The sequence below is a fragment of the Ziziphus jujuba genome, chromosome 8 (assembly GCF_031755915.1).
Source record: "Ziziphus jujuba cultivar Dongzao chromosome 8, ASM3175591v1".
Taxonomy (NCBI): Eukaryota; Viridiplantae; Streptophyta; class Magnoliopsida; order Rosales; family Rhamnaceae; genus Ziziphus; species Ziziphus jujuba.
In genome coordinates, this window is record NC_083386.1 from 25415434 (window position 1) to 25440057 (window position 24624).

At 36.3% G+C, this 24624-nt stretch overlaps 6 protein-coding genes across 9 annotated transcripts; 1 reads left to right on the forward strand and 5 right to left on the reverse strand.

The window, feature by feature from the left end:
- Positions 1 to 758: 758 nt before the first annotated feature.
- Positions 759 to 5513, forward strand: LOC107414458 (leucine-rich repeat receptor protein kinase EMS1). Its single transcript, XM_048469402.2, has one exon. The coding sequence runs from the start codon at positions 1426 to 1428 to the stop codon at positions 5326 to 5328; it is 3903 nt and encodes a 1300-aa protein (XP_048325359.2). The 5' UTR covers positions 759 to 1425; the 3' UTR covers positions 5329 to 5513.
- An 890-nt stretch (positions 5514 to 6403) lies between these two features.
- On the reverse strand, positions 6404 to 8375 carry LOC107414457 (heat stress transcription factor B-2b). The gene is made up of 2 exons (XM_016022572.4): positions 7843 to 8375; positions 6404 to 7727 (listed from the first exon to the last, which is right to left on the reverse strand). The coding sequence occupies exons 1-2, from the start codon at positions 8101 to 8103 to the stop codon at positions 7011 to 7013; spliced, it is 978 nt and encodes a 325-aa protein (XP_015878058.3). The 5' UTR covers positions 8104 to 8375; the 3' UTR covers positions 6404 to 7010.
- A 4839-nt stretch (positions 8376 to 13214) lies between these two features.
- Positions 13215 to 14969, reverse strand: LOC107414399 (uncharacterized). The gene has a single exon (XM_025071317.3). The coding sequence runs from the start codon at positions 14749 to 14751 to the stop codon at positions 13360 to 13362; it is 1392 nt and encodes a 463-aa protein (XP_024927085.2). The 5' UTR covers positions 14752 to 14969; the 3' UTR covers positions 13215 to 13359.
- A 2167-nt stretch (positions 14970 to 17136) lies between these two features.
- On the reverse strand, positions 17137 to 19119 carry LOC107414449 (uncharacterized). The gene is made up of 3 exons (XM_016022562.4): positions 18611 to 19119; positions 17918 to 18012; positions 17137 to 17590 (listed from the first exon to the last, which is right to left on the reverse strand). Exons 1-3 carry the CDS (start codon positions 18816 to 18818, stop codon positions 17504 to 17506), a joined length of 390 nt encoding a protein of 129 aa, XP_015878048.1. The 5' UTR covers positions 18819 to 19119; the 3' UTR covers positions 17137 to 17503.
- Positions 19120 to 19875: 756 nt separating this feature from the next.
- On the reverse strand, positions 19876 to 20939 carry LOC107414447 (uncharacterized). Its single transcript, XM_016022559.4, has one exon. The coding sequence runs from the start codon at positions 20736 to 20738 to the stop codon at positions 20121 to 20123; it is 618 nt and encodes a 205-aa protein (XP_015878045.1). The 5' UTR covers positions 20739 to 20939; the 3' UTR covers positions 19876 to 20120.
- A 446-nt stretch (positions 20940 to 21385) lies between these two features.
- LOC107414448 (protein phosphatase inhibitor 2) lies at positions 21386 to 24443 on the reverse strand. Of its 4 annotated transcripts, none has more exons than XM_048470148.2 (5): positions 24343 to 24443; positions 23365 to 23423; positions 22911 to 23029; positions 22474 to 22599; positions 21386 to 21856 (listed from the first exon to the last, which is right to left on the reverse strand). In XM_048470148.2, exons 2-5 carry the CDS (start codon positions 23367 to 23369, stop codon positions 21633 to 21635), a joined length of 474 nt encoding a protein of 157 aa, XP_048326105.1. In that variant the 5' UTR covers positions 23370 to 23423; positions 24343 to 24443; the 3' UTR covers positions 21386 to 21632. The 4 variants fall into 4 exon arrangements, with proteins under 4 accessions (XP_048326105.1, XP_048326104.1, XP_048326106.1 ...); XM_048470147.2 differs by having other exon boundaries at positions 22474 to 22650; XM_048470149.2 differs by having other exon boundaries at positions 21386 to 21844; positions 24343 to 24442.
- Positions 24444 to 24624: the final 181 nt, after the last annotated feature.

A 24624-nucleotide genomic window follows, 5' to 3' on the forward strand; every position in this document is an offset into this window, starting at 1 on the left:
TGTGGGATAAACTCAAAGCTCTTGTTATAACACAGGTTTTAAGAGTTAAAAATTCATTAAAAAAAAAGTTAAATATTATTTTTTTATTTTCATTTTGTGAAATGGGTATTAAATTTCTAGTCCATAGATGTTTGTATATATTTATATATGAAAATGCAATTGTGGAGTAAATCATGTGGTGCTTGATATTGTTTATAACAGTCGCTTGTTAATATATAATACTTAAAATTGTTCCAACTAAGTACTCTTATCAATTTTTCAAAAAAAAATAAAAAATAAAAAATCTGTCGCTATTTCATTATTCAAAACTTAAAACAACTTTATTTATTAGATGTGAATAATTTATGATGGAACTATTGAATTCTATTAATTAAGTTAGTATTTTTTGTTAAAAGTCTGTTTGATTTTTTGCTATTTCATTGGAAAGCAGTAGCACATTCAAATTTCCTTACTTCTTCATTTCACATACAAGATTGACGAAAATGACGACTGCAAGGACCAAATGGTGGATCAGAAGTTTTAGATGTCACATTTCAGCCACAAACTTTGTAAATAATTACGAATTTTCTTCATTCAAATAATTTCCTTAAATATAAGACAAAATAATAATAATAATAATAATAAACACCTCAAGTTTTGACAAATTCTCACATTTGGGTATCATAAAAAGGGTAAAAGATGCGGCTAACCCTACAATTGAAAAAACTTTAATTATTTCAAAGCCATAGCTTTCATAATTTATCTCTAACATTTAAAAAAAAAAAAAAACAACCTAAAAAGTACATCTATCAATAAGAAAATCATCATCATGTTCAACAGCAATACAAGGTACAAAGAATCTTCTCAATCATCTTATTGCATCCATTCATTGTGCAAAACCCACCCACAGTAAAAGAAAAAGCTAAGAAAATAATATTATTCATGACAAAACAAAAAGGCTATTTTTGAAAAGCAAGAGATTCAACAAGCACAAAGAGAGGCAGACAAACAGCCGGATTTCCATCGTCTAGGAAAAGGGGTAGGGGAGCGAGCTGCAAAAGGCATATGTATGGGCATTTCCAAATTTTGATAAAGATTTTGGTATTGGGGACAAATATGTGAAAACAAATTAAATATTATAGCGGACTTGAGGGGTTTATATGCAAGGAAAACAGAATTGCCGTTACGAAAAGAGAAAGTCACGTGAGCTGCGTGCAATTCTCTCTGACACATAACTTCTTTTTGGCACTGTACCTCTCTCGCTTAGACAGCAATGGCGTTTAATCTTCCTTCTCTCTTTTCCTCCTCCGCCTTTTTCCCTCTATCTTTCTGTACTGTGTGATGGTTATGGAGCTTGAGATTCTCTGCAACCATTTCTCTGCTATAAAGCTTTAGTCTTTTTTCTTTTTTTTCTTCTCTTTCTGTTTGTTTCTCTTTATTTTCTCCATGGCGTTTAAGCTTCTCTTTCCCGTTCACTTTGTGTTGCCACTCCTCTTTTTGGTCTCAAACGCCATTGTAGACCAGAACAATGAATACCCAGAAAGAGAAGCCCTTCTTTCCTTCAAAGCCTCCCTTGAAAATCCTCATTTTCTCTCCTCGTGGAACCCATCGACCCCACACTGCAACTGGGATGGTGTCTCTTGCCAACTCGGCAAAGTCACCTCTCTCTCTCTACCAACTCGGTCCCTGAGAGGTTCTCTCCCTCACTACATTTTCTCTCTCACCGGCCTCACCGTCCTCGACCTCTCTTCCAATTTCTTCGACGGCGAAATCCCACCTCAGGTTCGGAGCCTCAGACGCTTAACGCAGTTGTGCCTCGGTGACAACCAGTTGTCCGGTGAGATCCCGAGTCAACTCGGTGAGCTCACTCAGTTGCAGGTCCTTAAACTGGGTCCCAACTTGTTCACCGGGAAAATCCCACTGGAGCTTGGGAAACTGGTTCGGCTTCAGACTCTTGACCTCTCCGGCAATGCTCTCACAGGACTCGTTCCCGCAGAGATAGGCAACTTGACCAAGCTCCAGTTTCTGGACTTTGGCAACAACATGCTCTCAGGTTCTCTTCCTTTATCTCTCTTCGGTAATCTTCAGTCTCTAACTTCGCTGGACGTATCGAACAATTCGTTTTCTGGTGCAATACCGTCTGAAATTGGTAACATGAAGAATCTCACTGATCTCTACATTGGAATTAACCATTTTTCTGGTCAGTTGCCTCGTGAAATTGGTGAACTTTCTCGTCTGGAGAACTTCTTTTCTCCTTATTGTTCTATAACAGGTCCATTGCCTGAGGAATTGTCTAAGTTAGAGTCATTGAGTAAGCTTGACCTCTCCTACAACCCATTGAAGTGTTCTATACCAAAATCAATCGGGAAATTGCAGAACCTGAGTATTTTGATTTTGGTTGATTCTGAGCTCAATGGGTCCATACCTCCTGAGCTGGGAAAATGTAGAAATTTGAAGACTTTGATGCTTTCCTTTAATTCACTCTCTGGGACATTGCCTGAGGAGCTTTCTGAGCTTCCCATGTTGACATTTGCTGCTGAAAAGAACCAGCTTTCCGGGACGTTACCTTCTTGGCTTGGAAAATGGAATCAGGTTGATTCTCTTTTGCTTTCGAGCAATCGGTTTTCTGGGAAAATCCCACCTGAGATTGGGGATTGTTCTATGATTAGGCACCTTAGTTTGAGCAATAACTGGTTGACTGGTTCAATACCGGAAGAGCTCTGTAGTGCTCTGTCACTGATGGAGATTGAACTCGACAGCAATTTTCTCTCTGGTACAATCGAACGCACGTTTGCAAAGTGCAGGAATCTTACTCAATTGACCTTGGTGAATAATCAGATTGTTGGTTCAATACCTGATTACCTTTCGGAGCTTCCACTCTTGGTGCTTGACCTTGATTCCAACAATTTCACGGGTACAATTCCTACTAGTATTTGGGATTCAACTAGTTTGATGGAATTCTCTGCCGCTCATAATCAGTTGGGTGGCTCTCTCCCGAAGGAGATCGGTAAGGCAGTGGCATTGGAGACTCTCGTCCTTAGCAACAACCAGTTGAAAGGCACTATACCGAAAGAGATTGGCAATCTTACGTCTCTTTCTGTTCTTAACTTGAATTCAAATTTTCTCGAAGGGAGAATTCCATCTGAGCTCGGCTTGTGTACTGCACTTACCACATTGGACTTGGGAAATAATCTCCTTAACGGGTCTATTCCGGAAAGTCTTGTGGACCTGGCTCAATTAGAATGCCTTGTCCTTTCTCATAATTATCTGTCTGGGTCCATTCCGTCAAAGCCATCTTCATATTTCCGTCAGGTTTCTATCCCTGACCTTAGCTTTGTTCAACATCATGGTGTATTTGATCTATCTCACAATAGGTTGTCTGGCACAATACCAGAGGAGTTGGGGAACTGTGTTGTTGTGGTAGATCTTCTGCTGAGTAACAACTTGCTTTCTGGGAAAATTCCAAGATCCCTCTCTCTCTTGACAAATCTTACAACCTTGGATTTATCTGGGAATTTGCTTACTGGTTCAATTCCTCAGGAGTTTGGTGAGTCCCTTAAACTTCAGGGCTTGTATCTGGGAAATAACCAGCTCAGAGGCAGCATCCCAAGAAGCTTAGGTGGTTTGGCTAGTTTGGTAAAGCTAAATTTAACTGGTAATAAGTTATCTGGTTCACTACCAGTAACTTTTGGGAACTTGAAAGAGCTAACCCACTTAGATTTAAGCTCTAATGAGCTCAGTGGTGAGCTTCCTTCATCTCTTTCGGGCATGCTGAACCTTGTGGGGCTTTACGTTCAGCAGAACAGGCTATCTGGTGAAGTTAATCAGCTCTTCTCGAACTCCATAGCTTGGAGGGTTGAAGCTATAAATTTGAGTAAAAACTTCTTCGAAGGGGAACTGCCACAGGCTTTGGGCAATCTCTCCTACCTGACTTTCTTGGATCTTCACACGAATATGTTTGTGGGGGTCATTCCTGCAGACCTTGGGAATCTGATGCAACTGGAATATTTTGATGTATCAAGGAACAGGTTATCTGGACGAATTCCTGACAAGATATGTGGTCTGATCAATCTGTCTTGTTTGAATTTGGCAGAAAATAGATTGGAAGGGCCTATTCCCAGAGGTGGAATTTGCCAAAACGGGTCAAAAATTTTGCTTGATGGGAATAAATATCTGTGTGGGAGAAGTATGGGTTTAGATTGCCAGATCAAAGGTTTTGATAAATCTGCATTGTTGAATGCTTGGGGACTGACTGGGATCGTAGTTGGAAGCGTTCTTATTATTCTTACCACTGCTTTTGCGCTTGTGAGATGTATTACCAGAAACAGCAGGCAAAATGACCCTGAAGAAACTGAGGAAAGCAAGCTCAACAGTTTCACGGATCAAAATCTCTATTTCCTCAGCAGCAGCAGATCAAAGGAACCCTTAAGCATCAATGTCGCCATGTTTGAGCAGCCTCTCTTGAAATTAACCTTGGTCGATATTCTTGAAGCCACCAACAACTTCTGCAAGACGAACATAATTGGAGATGGAGGATTTGGGACGGTGTATAAAGCTACTTTGCCTAATGGAAAAACAGTCGCAGTTAAAAAGTTAAGTGAGGCTAAAAACCAAGGTCAACGAGAATTTATTGCTGAAATGGAAACCTTGGGAAAGGTTAAGCACCAAAATCTCGTCCCCTTGTTGGGGTACTGCTCTTTTGGTGAGGAGAAGGTCCTTGTTTATGAATATATGGTCAATGGGAGCCTAGATCTTTGGCTTAGAAATCGCAGTGGGGCACTTGAAGTCTTGGAGTTGGACTGGGGTAAACGCTTCAAAATTGCAACTGGTGCTGCTCGTGGACTAGCTTTTCTTCACCATAAAATCATTCCACACATAATTCATAGGGATGTTAAAGCCAGCAACATCTTACTCAATGAAGACTTCGAGCCAAAGGTTGCAGATTTTGGGTTGGCAAGACTGATAAGTGCATGTGAAACTCATATTACAACTGATGTTGCAGGAACCTTAGGTTACATTCCTCCAGAGTATGGACAGAGCGGGAAGTCTACTACAAGGGGGGATGTTTATAGCTTTGGTGTGATATTGCTTGAATTGGTAACAGGGAAAGAACCCACCGGACCCGACTTCAAAGAGATTGAAGGTGGGAATTTGATTGGCTGGGTGTTTCAAAAGATTAAGAAGGGGTTGGCTGTTGATGTTCTTGATGCAACTGTACTGAATGCAGACTCGAAGCACATGATGCTTCAAATGCTGCAGATTGCTTGCATATGCCTGGCTGATAATCCTGCGAGCAGGCCCACCATGCTCCAAGTGGTCAAGTTCTTGGAAGCTATCAAAGATGAGTAACATGTTAAGATTTTAATTATGTCATCAGGGTCTTAGCTAGCTAGCTAGCTTAGGTTAATTTTATAGCTTTTAATAATAATACTGTAAAGTCTGTTTAGGAAAAGTCAGGATTTTATGTTGCAATACTTGGACTACTTCTAATCTAATATCACGATTAAGGGTTTCATACTCTTCTTAACATAAATCTTGTCATAGCTTCCTAGCTTATCTTATAAACTATATGAGATGGATTCCCAAACTAATTCCAGGATTCATGACAAAAACCAAATTGTATGGGAATAAATTGAAAAAAGTTAACCATAAATCTTGTTATTGCTTCCTAGTTAGCTATCTTATAAACTATATGTTACGCGTTCCAAAACAATTCCATGATTCAAATCATGGCAAAAACCCAAGTGCATGGAGATGAAATGAAGAAAGCTAGCCTACAAAACTGATAAACACCTGGATAGGTGGCATCATATAAACATGACCGACCATAATTTTCACAAGTCACATGTGCTTGACCTTACTGGTGCTTTTCTTCACGTTGACTCAGCGACAGAGCCACTGACCCAATAACAGAACGGCAGGAACAAATCCAAATTTCCATTGGAATTCCGATTGACCCAATTGAGTCACCACCCCAGCTTAGTGTTGAACATAAGCAGCATATCAAATTCACAAACATCGTGATGCCACCAAAAATTACAAGAACCAAACCCTTAATGTAGTAATGTAATCAATGGCTGTCACACTAACCTGAATGCCCAAAAATGCATCCCTTGTCCCATAATGGAATATATGATTAAGCTATGTCATCGTCAAGTTGACATGAACATCATGCCCATATTATATAAGGCTTAAGCACGTGTAGTAGCAAAAATTAAAAAAATAAAATAAAATAAAAACACCTTTTTTTTTCCCCTTTTTTTTAAAAAAAATAAAATTAAAAGTTCGAGCTAAAATAACTGTTATACGTTCTTCTTTCCATTTTCCAGTAACGCTGATCTTTTTATCGATTTATAGTGTGAGCACAACCCTTATAGTTTGTATAACTCACCAAGCATGAATAGATTTTACTAGCTAGCCGATGGGAGTTTGAAATGGTTCATAGAGCAACAAATAACAATTGTACATGCTAGGAATATTCACTAAACTTTCTAACTCACTTAGCTGTTGCTGCTTTTGGTTAACAACTCTCTCACGAATCTTGTAAACTAAGCTCTGTTGCTTTTTGACTTAACGAAGTAAATTACATCATGAAGTAATGGAAAGAACATTCACTAATTTCTCCCCAACTAAAGTGAAGATCAAGTAACTATAGCAGCTGCCCTAAAACTGAAAACTTGGACCAGGCCCTTTCAGCTTCTTTTAAGCCCATTGCCACTTTAGATTCCACATTAAGGCGCTGATATGATGAAAAGCCTTTTTTTTTTTTTGTTTTTTGGGTCGCTGTTTTTCCCAAAAATAATTAAGGAAAGGAAAGGTGTTCTTTCTAAAAGGGCAAAAGAAAAGGTCCGTCCAAGAAACTTCTTGGAATGGGTCCCCCAAAAGGGAGTTTTTATCGACGCACGTGATTTCATTTGCCACGTGTGCCCACTCCTAATAAGGACTCCAATCCAGTGCGGGTACGCTGGTTACAATTAACAGGTGGCCCCCATTGCCACCCCCCACCAACCGTTTAATCGGAGCTCTCATCGTCAATTACACACCGTTTGATTAGCCCGGTGGCACTGCTTGAGGCAAGACGACGGCGTTTCCTTATGACCGGCATCCAACGGCTCTGATTTCACATCCGCTTCAGCTGCTTGATGCAGCCGTAGATCCGTCTCGTCGTCCTCCCTCGAACCTTTGCTACCTTCCCTCGCTCGTTTCATTCCAATTGTGACGCCGAACAGCCTCGGATTCGTCTCCGTCTCATCCTCCATCACCGCCGCATCTTCCACCGCCTCGCCCCTGGACCGCCTCCCCGGCATCAAATCCAAAGGTTTCACATCCCGGAAACCGCTCTCCCTCGCTTGGAAACCGCTTTCCGACTGGTCGTAAGCGTAATTCGAAACCATGTTGAAGATGTTTTTGCAGAGAGATTTCATGTCCGCAAGCTCCTTCTTGAGCTGCTGATTCTCTTTCCTCAACCTATCGTTCTCGTCCACAAGCTCCGCCGAAGCTCTTATCGGCGAGGAGCTGGATGATATAACTTGCTCCTCGCCAGAATTCGTCGGAGAAATTATAGGCTTTGCTGTGGGAATTGCCGCCACCGTGACTCCTGATGGAACCGCCACTGCAGCTGGAACCGCCACCGCTGTCGCCGGTGTCGTGATTTTCCGGCGTTGTATTTCGCATAGGAGCCGTTTCTCACCTCTTCGGAAGTATTCGTTGGCGAATTCCCACCGGTCAGGTACTACCTTCCTAAATCCCTAAAAAACAACCATAAAAAAAATTAATAAAAAGCCTTAAAAAAAAAAATAAAAGAAGAAGAAGAAGAGATTGATAAAGATAAGAAAAAGAAAGATAAAGATTGAAAGGCCTTACATAGGTGTTGAGCTGCCTAACAAAGCTGGAGAAGTTGTTATGCTTAAAATACTTGGGAAGCAAATCTCTAGCGAAAACGGTGGGATCCCAAACGATGAAGGTAGATCCCTCGTCGTTCCAAGAGATCACGTCATCAATTGTTTGATCGTCGACGAGTTGATAAGTTTTCGTCAGAAACGGTGTTGGTAACGTTCTCTGAGAGTCTCCCCCTCCGGCTGCGGTGGTGTCGGAGTTTGACTCCCCCGGCGGCGGCGGAGCCATAGGTGGAGCTCTGACGGAACCAATAATTAAATTAAATAGAAAAACACTTTGAAATCGACAATCTTTTTTCCTTTCTTTTTTTTTTTTTTGGGTTAATTAAGAAATAAGGGAAAAGAGCGAGATTTGGAAGTGGTGGAAGAATATAGAGAGAAAGGGGTGAGGGTGGGCTGGATTTATGGCAGTTCTAGAAGTTTCTCCTGGAACTTAGAAAGGATTGGAAGAGATAAGAAAGACTTAGGGTGGGAAGGTGGGGATAGGGGTAGGGCCGTGAGCCAAGGAAAATGGTGGAGAAGGGAAATAGAAACGAAACCACCAGAAGCATCTACTACGTTACGTTTTTCCTCGAGAAACTTCCTTCCAAGATTTCTCTCTCCTTCTCTTTCTACACGTGGCATTTCTTGAGAGGCTAATTTTTTTTTTTTTAAATTTTACCCCCCTTTTTTTTTTTTGTCCTGATTTATTTCCACTTCTTAACCGGTATTTTTTACTCAATTACAATTTACTACTTTTCTTCCGTTTGTATTTTCGTTTCTTCTTCTTCTTTTTTTTTTTTTTTTTTTTTTTTGTTGTTTTGTTTCATTAGAAAATATTTTCGTTCAATTTTTTTTTTATCAAATTAACTTTGGGTACCTGTGGACGGTACGAAAAAAATTGATGAATTAATTTAAGTGCCTTTGGCAAAATTTAAAAAAGAAAAAAAAAGAAAAAGGCATTTGTGATCGGAATCAGCTAAAGAGTTTGTTTATTGTCTGATAAGCTAGAGCATGGAGGGAAATGGAAAATGTTTGAAGATTTTAGTTTTCATAATCTGGCAGGTATATGCAACTTGTGCGGTTTATTTGTATTATCCATAGCCAAAACGTTTTTTTTTTTTTTTTTTTCCCGGTTTTGGAAGCACTAAAATAGTAACTTCTTTCATTTCATCCTTTTTTATGCTTTTATAATATCCTTTCTTTAGAAATTTCCTTATTCTTTAAATTCAATTGTTTCTCTGCAATAGTTCTAAGCATTAGAGACAGTGAAATCCGAATGTCTAATTACTCCAATCGAACATAAACCATCAACGTATACAAAATATACTGTTGACAATAAATTTGACGTGCAATTATGCCACAAGTTGGATATTTTTAGTTTAATAATTCCAATATAAAATGCATAGACAATTATCAATTTTTTTTATTAATTTCAACGCATGGATTTTCAAACCAAAATAATATTCAACTAGATAAGATTCAATTTCAGATTACAATTCAAAGGAAAAATTATATGATTTTATTTAGAAAGATTTTATCAAAAGCAAGGTCCATGGCTTGGATTTGAATTGATCCGAAAAATCTTTATTTTTTCTTATCAAAACGGAGATAGTCAGCAGATGGACAACAATTATTTTTTGGGAAAAGAACAAACAAAAAGACGGCCTGTAAATAGATATTTTTTTTATATGCTTTTAGACTTTTCTTTTTCCACTTTATTTTTTCTTGGGCTGTTTTCGTCTTTTTGATTTAACAACTATATATTTATTTCCCATTTAGATGTCCGTTTGATTCAAGCATATATCGACTTCAATTAAAACTGGAATGCATTTTCAGACTTTCGGTTACGATATATATATATATGTATATATAGGAGCGCTCCAACGGACTAATTAATAAATACCAGATTATAAACAATAAATAAAAATGTTTGGGGATTGCGGCCCAGCTCATTGTGGGTCCTAAGAAATTAAATACTTGAAAGAAATAATAACAATAATAAGCAAATAATAATAAGCAAATAAACTCGTATCACGTGCTGCACCCGTGACTTTGGTGTGTATGTTGTTATTCCGGTTTTAGGCAATCCACGTTCTCACTCTGAGCACGTATTGTCGTTTACACACCAATATTGATAATAATTAAAATAGGAATAGAGAAAAAAAGATAGCCATAAATAAAATAAAAAAAGTGTATCACGAAAGCGCAAACACATGTTACATGGAAGGAAAAAGAAGGTAGAGCCTTAACTTACAAGTGGGTTTGACCAGTATGACAAAATTGACAAGATGGAGAAGCAAAAGCAATATTAATAGTGGAGCTTTCCCAAGAAAGAGATGGCTTCAAGATGTGTCTTCATCTTCTACGCAACACACATTTCCGGAAGCATGCGAGAAGATGTGTATTGTATAACAATATACATACATGTTTGATAGATTTGATTTCCAACACGTGCACTCTTTTTATTTCTCATCTAATATTTTTCTTCCCCTTGTTTTTGTTTTATCCACTTTTAATGTTTGGGATCCAGAAGGGAATTAAGTTTTTCTTAGTATTTTAGACGACCCTCAAAATACTCTCTAAAACTTGGATTTGAATGCATTTTTCATGTCTCCTGGATTCTTCTAGCTAGTCTCTTTAAATCTTGTGTGGATTCTTGGTTTTGGATAATCAAATTTTTTTTTTTTTTTTAGCCAAATTTGCTGCCAAACCTTTCTTTGGTTCTTTTTTCAATCTTTTTTATTTTTATTTTTATTTTTTTTGCGGTGCAAAATATTGGCTGGTTAGGACAAGTGAGGGGTATGATATATCTGATCCAAACATTCCCTCTCGGTCCCCCCTATGTTGGATCCAAAATTGCCCCCATTAGAAGGAAATCCATGACCATCCATGCATGATTTTGGGGTGTACGAAAAATGTTGCCAATTCATTCTACGCTCACCCTTTCAAACAAGACAGAAAATCTAATAATTATCTAATAAAATTGAAAGTGACTTGCTTCCCCATCCTGTATAGGAGTCATTTTCCAAGAAAAATATGTAAAAATTCTGATATACACAAGAAAGTGGAATTGAGAACGTCGTCAACCATACGAAATGTATCCTAACCAGTAAATGAATATTCCTTCCTAACCATTTATAACTCTTTATTTAGAAGAAGAAAAAAGAGGCCCTTCTTTCCACATCTCTTCCATATTCGGTCAAAGGGAAGAAAGAAGGATATAACAGGTTGCGTAATGGAACATTATTAAAAAATTAATAAATAAATAAAATAAAGATATCTACTCAACCCCCAATACCTATGTTACTTGGCTACTATAATGTGATAGATTGAGCCACCAACACAGTGACTTGAAAGAACAAATTCTAATATTACACCCCCCCCAAAAAAAAAACAAAGAACGGATCCAATTTTAAAACTAGTATTGCAGCGGAGGTAAGACATTTCCTACAATACCCAAAAAAAGAAATCAAAGTCTAATATAACCATATCAAAACTCTTAACTTAACCAAAACCACTGAGAAGCTTTCTTTTAAGAAAGCAAGCACTTTATTTATTTATTTCTAGCGTGACTAAGAAAGCAAGCTCTTTAGTAGTAGGACGATCCAAGAATGGGCACAGTACTTACGAGGCCGCTATTTTCAGAGGGTTTGAACTGCTCAGAAAGGACCAAAATAGTCAGTGGTTTTAATGTCTTATTCATCGACTCCCAACTGAGTGGAACATCTGGTTGTGGTTGTATATCTCAATTGAAAGTAGGCTCATGGCTAATAGAAATTTCATGATGTAAACAATAAGAATGGAGACTTGACTGTTTTTCTCATTCTTTTTCCTTTTCAAAAAGAGGCAGTCAACATCTTAAAAGAGTTTAAGAATCAACCTCCCACCACAAACTCTAATATTACTTTGTCACGGAAAAGAAAATAATTTTGAACTGTAAAGCCTTCCACACCAATATTCAATACCAAAGCAGTTGAAACACTTCCTGCAAAGTCTGCTCTGATCGTAAGAAGATCATCATATAAAACTTATCAAGAATGGAGAATTATCATACTGCAATATGAGATGCATACAGATTAAAGAATCATTACAGTGCAAATCCAACAGTTACAGATCAGAGATTAAGCTATTAATACCAAAGTATCAGCATCTATTTAGTACACACGAGCTGACGGCCAGCAGTGTATGAGGTTTATCTATTAGTCACCAACTATAAATACTTAATGCAGCAACAAACTTCTATAAATGAGCCAAAAAATTGCAGTCTGTGATATGCAGAGTAGAACAATACCCATTGCATTGGGTTTATTTAGTGATTATTACCAAATATATAAGGTAAACAAATTTCAAAGACAAGAATAATAGCTGCCCAAATCTATAAAATGACGAGTTTTCCATGATTCCAACAAAGAAGTTACTGGGCTTCAACTGAACCATCTATGTTGTACGGCCAATCTTGCTGTTGATGGCTTTGAACAACCAAATCATGTAATGCAAACACATATCAGGCTCTTCAAGGGTTGTCAGAAACCAACACTCTATTTAAGTTGATAAAAAGACAAATACCTTTTAATCATGTCATGCTTTCTTAATGTTTCTAAGAACCAGAAGCATCATTAGAAACTTAAATAAACCGAACAAAATGCTTAATAAGGAAAAGGTTATAATCTGAGTCTTCAACTGATTACATTGTTGATTAGAATGAGGTGTTAGGAAGCAAATTGTGTCTTCCCCAAAAGGACAAGTTCTACAATCAGAAGCTGATTAGTTAGCAAGCAACAGTTGACTGGGGACTATGGAAAAACCACGTATATTATAACTCTGCTTCGGATGCGTTTGACATGTCGGTCATCGGAGGCAACCTTACAATCGGGCAAACTGGATGGTACCTAGAGCCTATAGATGCAAGACAACTCCATAATATGCAAGTAGTGGCTTTGGTAAGCCAATGTGTCAAAAGCAATAAACCATAAAAGGACATTTTAGAAAGATTTTTGTTTACTTTTTTAGCTCAAAAATGTGAATTTAAATATCACAAAATTTCCTTCAAGAAGTTATTATACAAAGGTTATGAAGAAAACATATCTTATTTGTTATAAACAGAAACGACTGCGGTTAGACATATTCCCAAATAACTTCCTGCAACATCTTAATGTGCTAAACAATATCACATGCAACGATGCCCATCAATTAAACAAAACTACAGCTAGGTTCACCATAAGTTATGAATTAATTACCATAGAGTTTCAATTAGAGAATAAAAAACTATGAACATAGTCTTAACAATGATATATTGGATGCCAAATGAATATTGTAAGCAGTCTAAATAATCATTTGTAACAAATCAAACAGAGGATGTGTGTATACTAGATGGTGCTTATGTTGCCCCATAATTTGCGTTCATAAATTTCTCGTTACAAGTAGAACACTCTTCACTCAAAACTAACAAAAAATCCAACCGAACAACCAATGGTAAAAGTTGCATGCTACAGGATCAAAGTCATCAAGAAACATATAAATTGCCACGACGAAACAGCAAAAGAGTCACTGAAGTATAAACAGCCCAAATAAAGACAACCCACCAAGCCAGAAATAAAGCCACTTCCTTAAGAAAAGCAGAGCAAGGCAGTAAACCACAAACCAATTGGTAATCTTCGATGGAATTACCATCAAGTTGAGATAATCCTAGAAAGACAAGTAACAAAACTGGGGGTGCAAGAAACTGCAAAACTACGAGACATAAGAAGTGATTGTGAAGAAAAACTTTTGCCCTGCTAAATTCCAAATCAGGGACTTTGCTAGCATGCAACCTCTGGTACCAACACAAAAGAGCTTCGTTCAAGTACATTTGCAAGTTCGGTCGCAGAGCAACAAGTTGCAAGAAACCCGAAAGCAATAAGCACCAAATCCTAAGTTTAGCAAAATCAGAAGGCAAAATTCCTACACTTCCAAACAATCTCTCTAAATGTCCAAATTTGTTGTCCAAATGCACATCTTTACCATCAGCAATGTTCTTGTTGACCAACATTTCTGACAAAGGTTTAATCCATAGAATCGCCGCGAATAGAATCACCAAATAATTTGCATAGAGAGTTAGTCTACCAAACCATCCGCATGAAATCATTGCCAAATTAGACCTGGGCTGATCAGTTCCAAGCCAAAACGCCCTGGCACTCTTCGTTGCAGGCATAAATAGAAAACCAGCTAAGCAACCCATTAAAACAGCAATCGAAAATCTACCAAAACCATCAATTGGACCAAAATTGAAATCCAGAACTGAAGGACTAATTAGGAAGCAAACCATATTCCCAACTATGGCTCCCAAAACCCCAAAGAGAACACTCAGTTGCTTCTCCGACCTCCTCGACGCAGATTTTTCAAAAGAAACCTTGGCGAGCAATGTCAGAAACTTAAAAACACCCACAAATCCTAGCAGAACCGGAACAAAACCCCCATTTGCAAAAGACCCAGATTCTTCCGATCCACCATTCAAGTATTTCTCAAGCAGCAGAGAAGAAATAACCACAAGCGAGAAGGTAAAAGCATTCCGATACTCGTAGAAATAGAGGCGGGATTGAAGATGGGCATCGTCGAGCTTTAGCCTGAAGATCTGAGCATTGCTTTCATCGAACTCAAACTTGTTGTCCTTGGATTTGGTTCTCTTTCTGATCTCAGCGTTGGTTTTGGATGAGAACCCCGAAGCCGAATCGGAGGAGCCATCGGGTCTCCGAATAGCAGCTTTGACGCCATTGCTGAGATTATCTGGGTGGATATAAGTATGGAGACCATGGAGGAAGAAGACTGGGATTTTGAGGAAGGTAAGGAGGAGAGTGAGTAAGAAGGAGAGTGAGGCATGGAGAAAAAGATTCTTGTAGGTTATGAGAATTGGGAACATGGTGTTCGTTTTGGGTTCTCAAAGTCGGTGAAGACGGTGATGGCAGATGGAGATTTTGGGGGTTGCTTGGTTTTGTCCTTGAGATCTCAGAAAGTCTTTTTGGGCTTCTTGGGTCTCTTTTGGGAGTGGAAATGGAGCTCCACCTCCACAGCTTGCTTGTTCGTCAAATAAAACGGGATCATCAACCCTCCGCGTGCTTTGCTATTTTGCGCTTGTGTTCGTCATTTCATTTTAAATTAAATTTCTATAAAAATCAAACGTGTCAGATTCATTGGAAAGTCATATACATTAATATTGTTTATTATTATTATTATTATTATTGCTTAGAATATGTTTATTTGATCTTGATCACGGACTACTGGGATATATATTGTAAAGAATTTATAAAAAATTGATAAAATTAGTTAACCAAAACTTTCAAATACTTTATTTTAGAGCTTATCATATTTAGTGAATCAATTTTTTTTTAAAAAAAATTTAAATGTTTTAAACCAATTTTTAGTATGAAATGTGATATTATACATGAATATTATTACAATAAAAAATAAAAATAAGCTAGATCCAAAAAAAAAAAAAAATTTGAGAGAGTGTAATAGGATCTGTTGCTTATTTGCTTCAAAAATTCAAAAGCAAGAAAGTCATCAAATATAGAACACCATTATTTAAGTAGATCAAACATAAAATGACACTATAAATGGTAGGTGGCAAGCCCCTACTTTTGCCTGTCCCCTGAGATTTATCCGGCAAGACCTCCTCAAGATGTGCATGAAAAATTTCAGGCACGACTTGTCGTCTCCTGCCCAAGCTTTTTAGGGGATTCAACTACATGTGCACTGAAGCTAACAATGTGGAAGCACATCTTAGCAAATAGCGGGGTCCTACTGAGTGCATTGCATAAAGTTGGTTCCATTTCCTTAACTACCAACAAAGATAGACGAACCTCTCTCTCTCTCTCTCTCTCTTAAAGAAAATAATAATAACATTAAAATTGGAGCAAGTAATTAATGTACTCAAAAACAAGCGTCGTCCATCAGAATGTCCCTCCATCAAACACCTTACGAAAATATGTCCCAAAAAAACAAAGAAGAGTAAAGAATAAAAATGTAATTTTGTCAAAAGAGTAGTTTTTAGACTCCACACGGTTGGTTGGCTAATTATCAAACATAAATGACAATGTGTTGTTTGTCCAAGAAGCCGCGTTTACAAGTCATAAGAAAATATATAGAAGTGGGTTTCCCACTCAATTTGGAACTAGTTTTTTCTTGTTTTGGGTCAAGATTTGCTTTGCTAAATTTAAAAACAAGACATGAATTTGCGTGTGTAATAAACAATATTTACTGCTTACTAGTACATAATTATTACCATGTGAAGTTTTATCAAAATTAATTTATGTTGTGCGAAGTCCAAACGCATATAAGGATACAAATCATGCCAGTATCATATAGTACCTTTATTTTATCTGTTTATATTCAGAGTAATATATTTCTTATTGCCCTTCTTTAATTCAATCAAAAAAAAAAAAAATTTGAGTTTGAAATCTGTTCCAACTCCCATTACCATTTTATAGAAAAAAAAATAATAATAATAATAAAAACACCCATTACCGTAAGAACGACTACATGCATATATGAGAAAGATTCAGAGAGTCCTTTTTTTGTTTTTTTTTTTTTTCGGGATAGGAAAGATTCAAGAGTACTTTTTTTTTTTTTTTTTTTGGGATAAACTCGATTCAAAGTGTACTGACTTGTCAAAATTAATCTCACTAAATAATAATTAATAAAAATCTCTCTCCAAACCGAGACCACTCAGTAAGTGTACAAAAAGTTATAACATGAAAAGATAAAGCAACCAACTCTGTCTCGGTCCAACTTATCAAGATTGAGTAGCCTCTGTCATACTTGTCATTATCTTTAACCCATTCATAAAAATCTTTCTTCTGAATACCATGACTCATTAAACTTGAAAATATATAAATTTATTCAAATTCTTACTTTGACATGGTTAAAAAATATCATCCATGTATTTATGTATCAAGAACTTATGTGCTTTTGAAACATCTAGCTGATGATGATCACTTGCATGATTTAAAATCTTGTGTTTACAATCTTCTTTCCCTAATTATTATTATTGAAAAAAAAAAATTATGTATCACTCACCCTTCACCATACCAAAACGCTTGAGTTGAAAAAAAAAAAAAAAAAAAAACACAAAATACCAAAAAAAATTAAAAACAAAAAATTACCCATTATTTAAAAAAAAACAAAAATCATTGTCTAAAAAACTATAATTAAAAAAATAAATAAAAAAAGAGAGTGATTATCACCATTCACCAATGTAGACGACCAACAACCCAAAATTATTTACCCAAAACAAAAAAAAAAAAAGAAAAAAAGAGGAAAACCTAAAATTAAATTTCTGGCCTTTAAAGAAAAGCACCCATGAAGTAGTTATTACATGGGTATTTTGGTGACTGGTCATTTTGATCAACAAACCAACTAAGGCTACAATATTTCCTGTACAAAAGAAAATATCAGCAGGCATTGTCATCATCACCATTCACCAACTGCTGTACAATTACAACTACATACAACGAACTTCAAAAACAAAAGAAAATGAAAGAAAACAAAAGCAGAAGAAAAATAAAAAAAAGGAAAAAAAAAGAAAATAAAAAAAAAAAGGAAAAAACCCAATTACAAGAAAAGAATCTTTTTCTTTTTTTTTTTTTTTTTTTTTGGGGACATCCTTTCCATGATCAGGTGGCAGGTGGCAGTGGTACGATTGGGGGCTCTCTCTCTTCATCTTTATCACCAAGTCTTCTGTTTTCAAACTGTGGGACCACCTGTGAAGACATTCCATCCATCACACATCAAGATCAGATAAATAGATCAACGCTCCACAGACTTTATTCATATCCAACTAATTATGTTTATATGCATTCATGATTAATGACCATGATATATTACCCCAAAGAAAAGAAAAAAGATCAAATTATCATTTAATGCTAGATTTGAAACTAGTTGATTGGAAAATTGAGTGGGATATGTATGTATGTATATTGCTACAATTATTGCCTCCTTTTGATTACGATCGGATGGTGCGGTTCTATTATCGTATAATACGGCCACCTTAGTAAATTGGTCAGCATATGCATGTCTTTAAAACCGACCTGATCTTCTGATGAATTTAACGGCTGAGATGGCATTACTCTCCTGGTTCTCTTCCCAGTTCTACCGTCCCTTCTGCTTCTTTTACAAATAAGATCTGACATAAAGAAAGAAAATATTATATATTATATAATATAAATTATATAATATGTATATATATATATATATATTAAAAAAAAGAAGTAAAAAAGTTAAAAAGAAAATTAAACGTGACGCTGAAATTTATTACTATACACCATAAATATCTTTTTTTGATGAAAATATACACCATAAATATCTGGAGGCATATTCGGGCAGCAGGGCACATATTTTTTAGGCACCGTTTGGGTGGCGGTTCAAAACTCATTTCTCACGTTTTGGTTTACGAATTATTTGAGAGTCAAAATTCAAAACTAACATCCCGCAGTTCACAAATCTAAGACATGTTAATGAATTGTATTTTTACTTTGAGAGCAAAAATACCAGGTATACTTATTACAAAGATTAGCAGCCAAACACGTCTTTACAACCCTAGATATATACGATCTTAACCTCTCGTTAAAAAAAAAAAAAAAAAAAAAAAGTTCCACATTAATGTTTTCTTGGTGACCATCCATCAAACACCTTCAGATCACCAAAAAAATAAAAAATATTGGTGCTCCTAAAAAAAAATAAAAAAAATAAAAAAAATCAATGTACAAGGACAACAACATTACCTGAAATACCATGCTTTTTGTTTCTCTGAGGTTTCGAATCCAAGGTTGAATCGGAACTGTCAGGCAAGTGACGGTCCAGACGAAGAACAAGACCACCATTGTTTCCAAACATGGCTTGTACGAAAGAAGCCTCCATGGAACTCAAAAAGTTCGCATGCTTCTCATCTGTCCATGGCTCATTTTCGCTGCTCATCGCATGAGAGTCCATATCATAAGCCTGGAAACAAAAAAAAAGAAGGAAAAAAACTACAACTTCCTAATTTTGATAGTTTTTGAGTTTTGAAAAGCGAATGTTTATAGAGCTCCAGGTGGGGTTTTGTTTATTGAGAAATATGGATCATAAAATGGATGTTGACTGGGTATGGAGAAGAGAAAAAAGGGAAAGTGTAAATAGAGAAGGAGGATGAAGTCCATGCAATGAATAAAAGCAAGCAGGAAAAATTTTTGTGTGGATGAGGAGGTATAAAAAGGAGGAGAAAGGGGAGAGGGGGGGTGGGGGTGAAAAATATCTGAAAAGCTTTATTAGAGTCCGTTTTTGTTCTAGGGAAGTGAGGGAGATATTTTGAGATGAGAAAAAAGAATCCTTTTCCAGAATCAGATTATTTATTAAAAAAATACAAAAAAAGAAAAAGAAATATTAATTTTTGTATAAAAATCTGATGAGTTGTTTTTATAATAATCTATGATGCTGACAATCATCCTTATTTTTGTCTTGGCGTTATTTGTTCTCATCTCGTTGTCCCTTTGAATTTACGAATTTATCCTTTTTTCGCTGGTCAAGCCTCAAGCTCAGAAATACATGCGGTTCTGTTGTAAGCATTAGTTTTCTTTGAAAACATGTGAATCAGATTGTTAATTTTCTGTTCAACGCCATGTTTTAGTATTTCATGCTATAATTTCTCTTGCATTTAGATTTGGAATAAATTGATCAAGAATTTATTTAATATGACACTTGTCATCTTAGTACGTGATTTGTCAGACACAAGTTTTAAAATCCCGAATTATATGTTTCTCCAAAAAAAAAATTCCTTTTTTTTTTTTTTTTTTTTTGATTGGAAAAAATTCCATTGTGCAAACGAAAAGAAAGAAAAATATCAATGCAAATAAAGTTTTGTCCCATATTCCATTTCTTTCGGATTAAGCCCACATAAACGGCAGAACTTTGGGGTCGACAAATTTCGTGCATAAACAACGAAAAGGTTCATAATCTCATTTTGGGATTTTAAAAAAAAAAAAAGAAGGAAATATTTAAAAAAAAAAAAGAATGCAAAAAGAAAATATTCAATTCAATCTTCAGATAACATAATGCATTGCAAAATTAATCAGATAAAATAAAATAAGACATCTAGACAAAATTATTACAAAGTTTTATTCACCTTCCAAATGCTAAACCCCATTCTCACAATTACCATTTTTTATTATTTTTGTTTTTGGGATAAACCAATTTAAATAAATAAAATAAGAGAGTGGGGGAAAGTATTAAGGTCATTCCTATACACGTGGCCTAATATCATTCCAGATTGGTATGGCGAGCTCGTACAGCCTCGGGGCTCTGATTCAATACATCGCCCAACTGGTACACCACCATCTCAAACAACACGAATAAAGCTCCCTCATACACACTCCCCATCGGAAGCAACGGCCTAGATTTCGCCACCTCTCCATCATCAGAGTCGTCTGCCATCGTCTGCGCGGGGATGTATCCAACCACACTCGCATGCTTCACACACGATCCTGTCTCCGGCTGAGCCGTCAGTAATAACACTCTGCCACCGTACGATCGTGCGACGGAGCATAACGCGTCGACGGTGGAGAATCCGCCTGGGCCAGCGGAGGCGATGAGGAGGTCGTTGCTGGTAACTGGAGGCGTAGTCACGTCGAAGACGAAGTGAGCCGAGAGGCCCAGGTGGAAGAGTCTCATACAAAAGGCCTTAAGCATGAGGCCCTCTCGGCCCACCCCATAGAGGAAGACCCGGCCATTTCGAGCGGCCGTGGAGGAAATCTCGGCGACTAAGATGTCTAAGACTGGTGGGTGGGGGTGGGTTGGTTTGGAGAAGATGGAGGCTATGTGGTTGCATATTTGTGAGGAAAGCGAAGCCATTGAAGGGTTTTGGGATTGGGAAGCCATTTCTCTAATTTGACTTTAGCTTTTTTGTTTTCTATTCCTATTTTCAAAATAGAAACACTTTCACTCTCTCTTACCTCTCTGTGTTTTTTGAATTATGGATTGCTTTATCTTTAAAGAGAATGAATGGGTGGGAAGGAGTGGAGAATTGGGTGATTTGAGTTGGGCAGTAAGTGCACAATGAATGGGACAATTTTTTTTTTTCCTTTTTTTTTTTTTTCCAATCCAAAACTCTTCCAGTGGGCCACATTGAAATATGATAAACTTTATCTGCTGAATTTTTTTTTTTTGGGGGTAATACTTTATCCATGTGATTGCAAAAGCTTCGAAGAAGACATAAACATTGGGTACCATGCTCTTCCTTGCTTTTCTTCCTTTTTTGTTTGTTCTATACGTCTACATATTGGTGCCAAGCTAAATGCAACACTTGTAAATGCAAAGATATTTCCATCCAGAGATTCACATGCAAGAATGAAGAATTTGGAAACTTAGCCAAAAAAAAAATAAATTTCCAAATATTATATATTCTTGGAGAAAAATAGTTCATTTAATGAGAATTATCGAGGTCTATAAATTTATTTGTTTTAAATAATTAAGGTTTAAATTTATCCACCAAATGCTCAAACACTTGTGGCTATGGTATCCAATAATTGTTCATGAAAATGGGAATTGGTATTTGTTTTTTCAGAAGAATATATGAAACAGTTGAAACAATAGTCACATATGACCAAAACATAATTCGAGAGAAACCGACACAAGGCATAAGACTATTTACAAAAACAGCAGTCATGCGAGTAAAATTGTCCCAACAACCATAAAAACTTAAACCAAAATGTTGGTGAACTCATCGAATAAATGTCTTTGCCAGGCTCGTATTTAAGCTCCATTGGCTGGAACTCAGGAAGATTTTTTAGGGGGAGCACTATCATCTTCCTCGATGTCTATGTCCTTCACACCGGCGCTCAATGATGACGATGAATCATTTCTGACAAACTCATCATCGTCATCTTCATACTCCAACAAGGAACCCTTCCTTCGGAGTTCCTTTACTTTACGGAATTCATCATAGTGAGCTCTTCTATGCTCCCTGAAACTCATACCGCTCCTATCTGTTTCAGAATCTGATATTAGTTGCAGCAGAAAAAGGCAGAGCAGACAAATTATGTCATAGTTAGATTTGCAGAATCCAAAACTAGTTATTAAATTTAGAGCGAATCAATGATTTCAAACAGTGGGAGCAAGGTAGGAAGAGAAGTCTATCTATATTTCTGAATTGAGCATACGAGAGATGATTATTAGACTTAAGAATATGCAACATAGATAAATTAAGAAAAGCATTAGCATAGTATCCTCCAAGTATGTTTGCTAATGACCAGCTTGGTAATATAAGCAACTTCATTGCACTTATAATAATCCAGCCATATTTTATATCAGTCATATAACATATGACGACTACAAGATCCACACGCAATCCAATTTGAAAGTAATTTATATTTCACCCAAGACAAAATACATATTAGAAATGTCTAAAAAATACTTAATTGAATTGGATAGCTTTAACAATAAGGGGATTACTGAAGTCGTTTCAACATTTAAAAACATTGATCTTATGCATATAAAGGCAACCAATAATTGAATCATGCATCAAAAGAAAAATCCAACTCAGAGAAAATTGAATAGGAAATTATTTAAAAATTTGAATTAAAAAAAGACCAAAGATAATAAATAAAAAGAAGACCTTCATCATCTTGTTCCATAGCATCTGCCTCATCCTCTGATGATGTCCAGCCACCAGATCGCCTAGCATTGTTTCTACTTGATGATGCCACATCACTCAAAGCAGTCCGAATAGCATCTGCATCAACTGCATCACCAACAGTTTCATCAAAGCTACCTCGTATAGGAGACAGGGATCCTGCATTACTCAAAACAACAATGGTTACATTGTTTTCTCTTTTCATTTTCTATTTTTCAGGGATGGGAGGGGGGATGGGTATGGGGGTGGTACCAATTTAAGTACAGAGCTGCTGACAGGAATAGCTCACATCACCTTATACCCAAATAATTACACTTTTTTTTGTTTTGAACAAATATTTGCAAAACACTTCGTATACTTACATATGCGAAAATTGGAAAGGCCTCTATAGAAGGAAAATAACAAAGAAATCAACCTACCATCATCATCAATCATTGGGTGATATGGTGTCTTAGGCTCAGTAATTTTCTGCCTTACAGGTTTATTTGCTTCAATTTCACCCAAATTAGCCTCATCCCATCTTACACGGCCCCTATTACTATTATCAATAAAATAAATGACAAAATAAGAAGCTGAAATCAGTATATTTATATATTTCCTACATAAGAAAGATTCAAATTTCATACATTACAAAAGATAAAAATATTAATAATAATAAAACCACAAATAAATATGCCACGAGAGAAGAAGGGATTAAGGGAAAGCTGACCATCCAAATTTCAACCCACAACAATTATCAGTCCAACAGCCTTGACAGCAAACTTATGACAGTTGTTACTTTGGATTTTCAAAATTTTGCCTTACATGAACAGAAGGGATAAAACTGCCTGAAAGAAAATGATAAGTGTAACTTAAGAAGGCAGAGTAACATACCTCATTTTGCTGAACAGGTGATTTCTTCACCAACCAAAAGCTACCTTGACTTTCTTTCACTGAAACAATTAGCAAACTTCTCATTACTTTCTCATCATCTATAAAAGTAACCAAATTCCATGGCACAAAAGCATACAACTAGTGAAAAACTAAACACATATCACAAAAATTGTCAACTCCCACATAAATGGCGCACAAAGGTAATTTTCTCATATTGCTGAAATGGAAGATTAATGTTAATCATATATCATAGTAAATCCAAAATCGCCAAGCTAAATTTAAGGTTTCCACAACTGAAAAACTAAGAATGATTTTCAATTTTAGTCCCTCTACCATATTAGTGATGATAAATAGTTGTACCATCTTGTACCATCTTGTACCATCTTGTACCATCTATAAAAACTAAGAATGATTTTCAATTTTAGTCCCTCTACCATTTTAGTCTCTCTACCATAATTTTCTCATAGTGATTAATTGTCCCTCTACCATCTTGATTTAAAAAAAAAAAAAAAACAATTTATTTCAATCATAACAAATAATTGAAACCATAGCTCTTGCATTAACAAAAAAATCGACTAATCAAATCACACTTGTTAATCAACCATTTCATTATAGCCAAAGATCAGCACACATGAAAAGCCCTAAACTGATCAATAGCTTCGAAAATATCAAAGATGAGAGTTGCAAATACAAAGATAATACATAGATCGCCCTCGTACTCGGTCAGGTTCTGAGAAAATGAAGAAAAACAAAAAAAAAAAAGAAGAAGAAAAAACTAGCTGAGGATGAATCATTGAAAAACAAAGAACGGCCAATTCATTCAACACCGACATTGATTAAGCGTCCAAATTTGCTGTTTTTCCTACCTTTTTGCGGGAATCAAACAGATAAATATTTAAGTAACAAGCAGAATCTAAGCAATCAAAACCTGAAAGATTAAAAAAAAAAAAAAAAAAAATTTAAGAAATCAATTTGTACCTTGTCCAGAAAATGAGAGGTTTCGCCCGCTGGTTGCTCCAAAAGGTCTAAAATTTTGCTCTGCTACGATGCCATATACTATAAGTTTCTGATTTATGGTTTTCCAAAATTGTCCTCGTTACTTGTATGTAATGACGATTGAGCCTGAAGCTGAATAGGTTGTTTACTGTCTGACGTGGGAATACATCCCTTTGAAATGTGGCAACAGTAAGAAATTTCAAATCAAGTTTTGTCTGCACAGTGTAAATTACTTTCGCCTCCTAAAAAAGTGTTCCTATCTTT

Bases quoted from the DNA above. Each gene is read 5' to 3' on its own strand.
- LOC107414447 (XM_016022559.4), bottom strand. From the start codon at position 20,738: ATGGCTTCCCAATCCCAAAACCCTTCAATGGCTTCGCTTTCCTCACAA.
- LOC107414458 (XM_048469402.2), top strand. From the start codon at position 1,426: ATGGCGTTTAAGCTTCTCTTTCCCGTTCACTTTGTGTTGCCACTCCTC.
- LOC107414448 (XM_048470147.2), bottom strand. The intron at 22,651-22,910 runs GTAGGTTGATTT...TGAGTAATGCAG, and splicing joins CCCAATGATTGATGATGATG to GATCCCTGTCTCCTATACGA. The intron at 21,857-22,473 runs GTCTTCTTTTTA...AACTAATATCAG, and splicing joins TATGGAACAAGATGATGAAG to ATTCTGAAACAGATAGGAGC.
- LOC107414449 (XM_016022562.4), bottom strand. From the start codon at position 18,818: ATGGACTCTCATGCGATGAGCAGCGAAAATGAGCCATGGACAGATGAG. The intron at 18,013-18,610 runs GTAATGTTGTTG...TCTTTATGTCAG, and splicing joins CAAAAAGCATGGTATTTCAG to ATCTTATTTGTAAAAGAAGC. The intron at 17,591-17,917 runs GTCGGTTTTAAA...ATGTCTTCACAG, and splicing joins TAAATTCATCAGAAGATCAG to GTGGTCCCACAGTTTGAAAA.
- LOC107414457 (XM_016022572.4), bottom strand. From the start codon at position 8,103: ATGGCTCCGCCGCCGCCGGGGGAGTCAAACTCCGACACCACCGCAGCC. The intron at 7,728-7,842 runs GTAAGGCCTTTC...GTTGTTTTTTAG, and splicing joins TTAGGCAGCTCAACACCTAT to GGATTTAGGAAGGTAGTACC.
- LOC107414399 (XM_025071317.3), bottom strand. From the start codon at position 14,751: ATGTTCCCAATTCTCATAACCTACAAGAATCTTTTTCTCCATGCCTCA.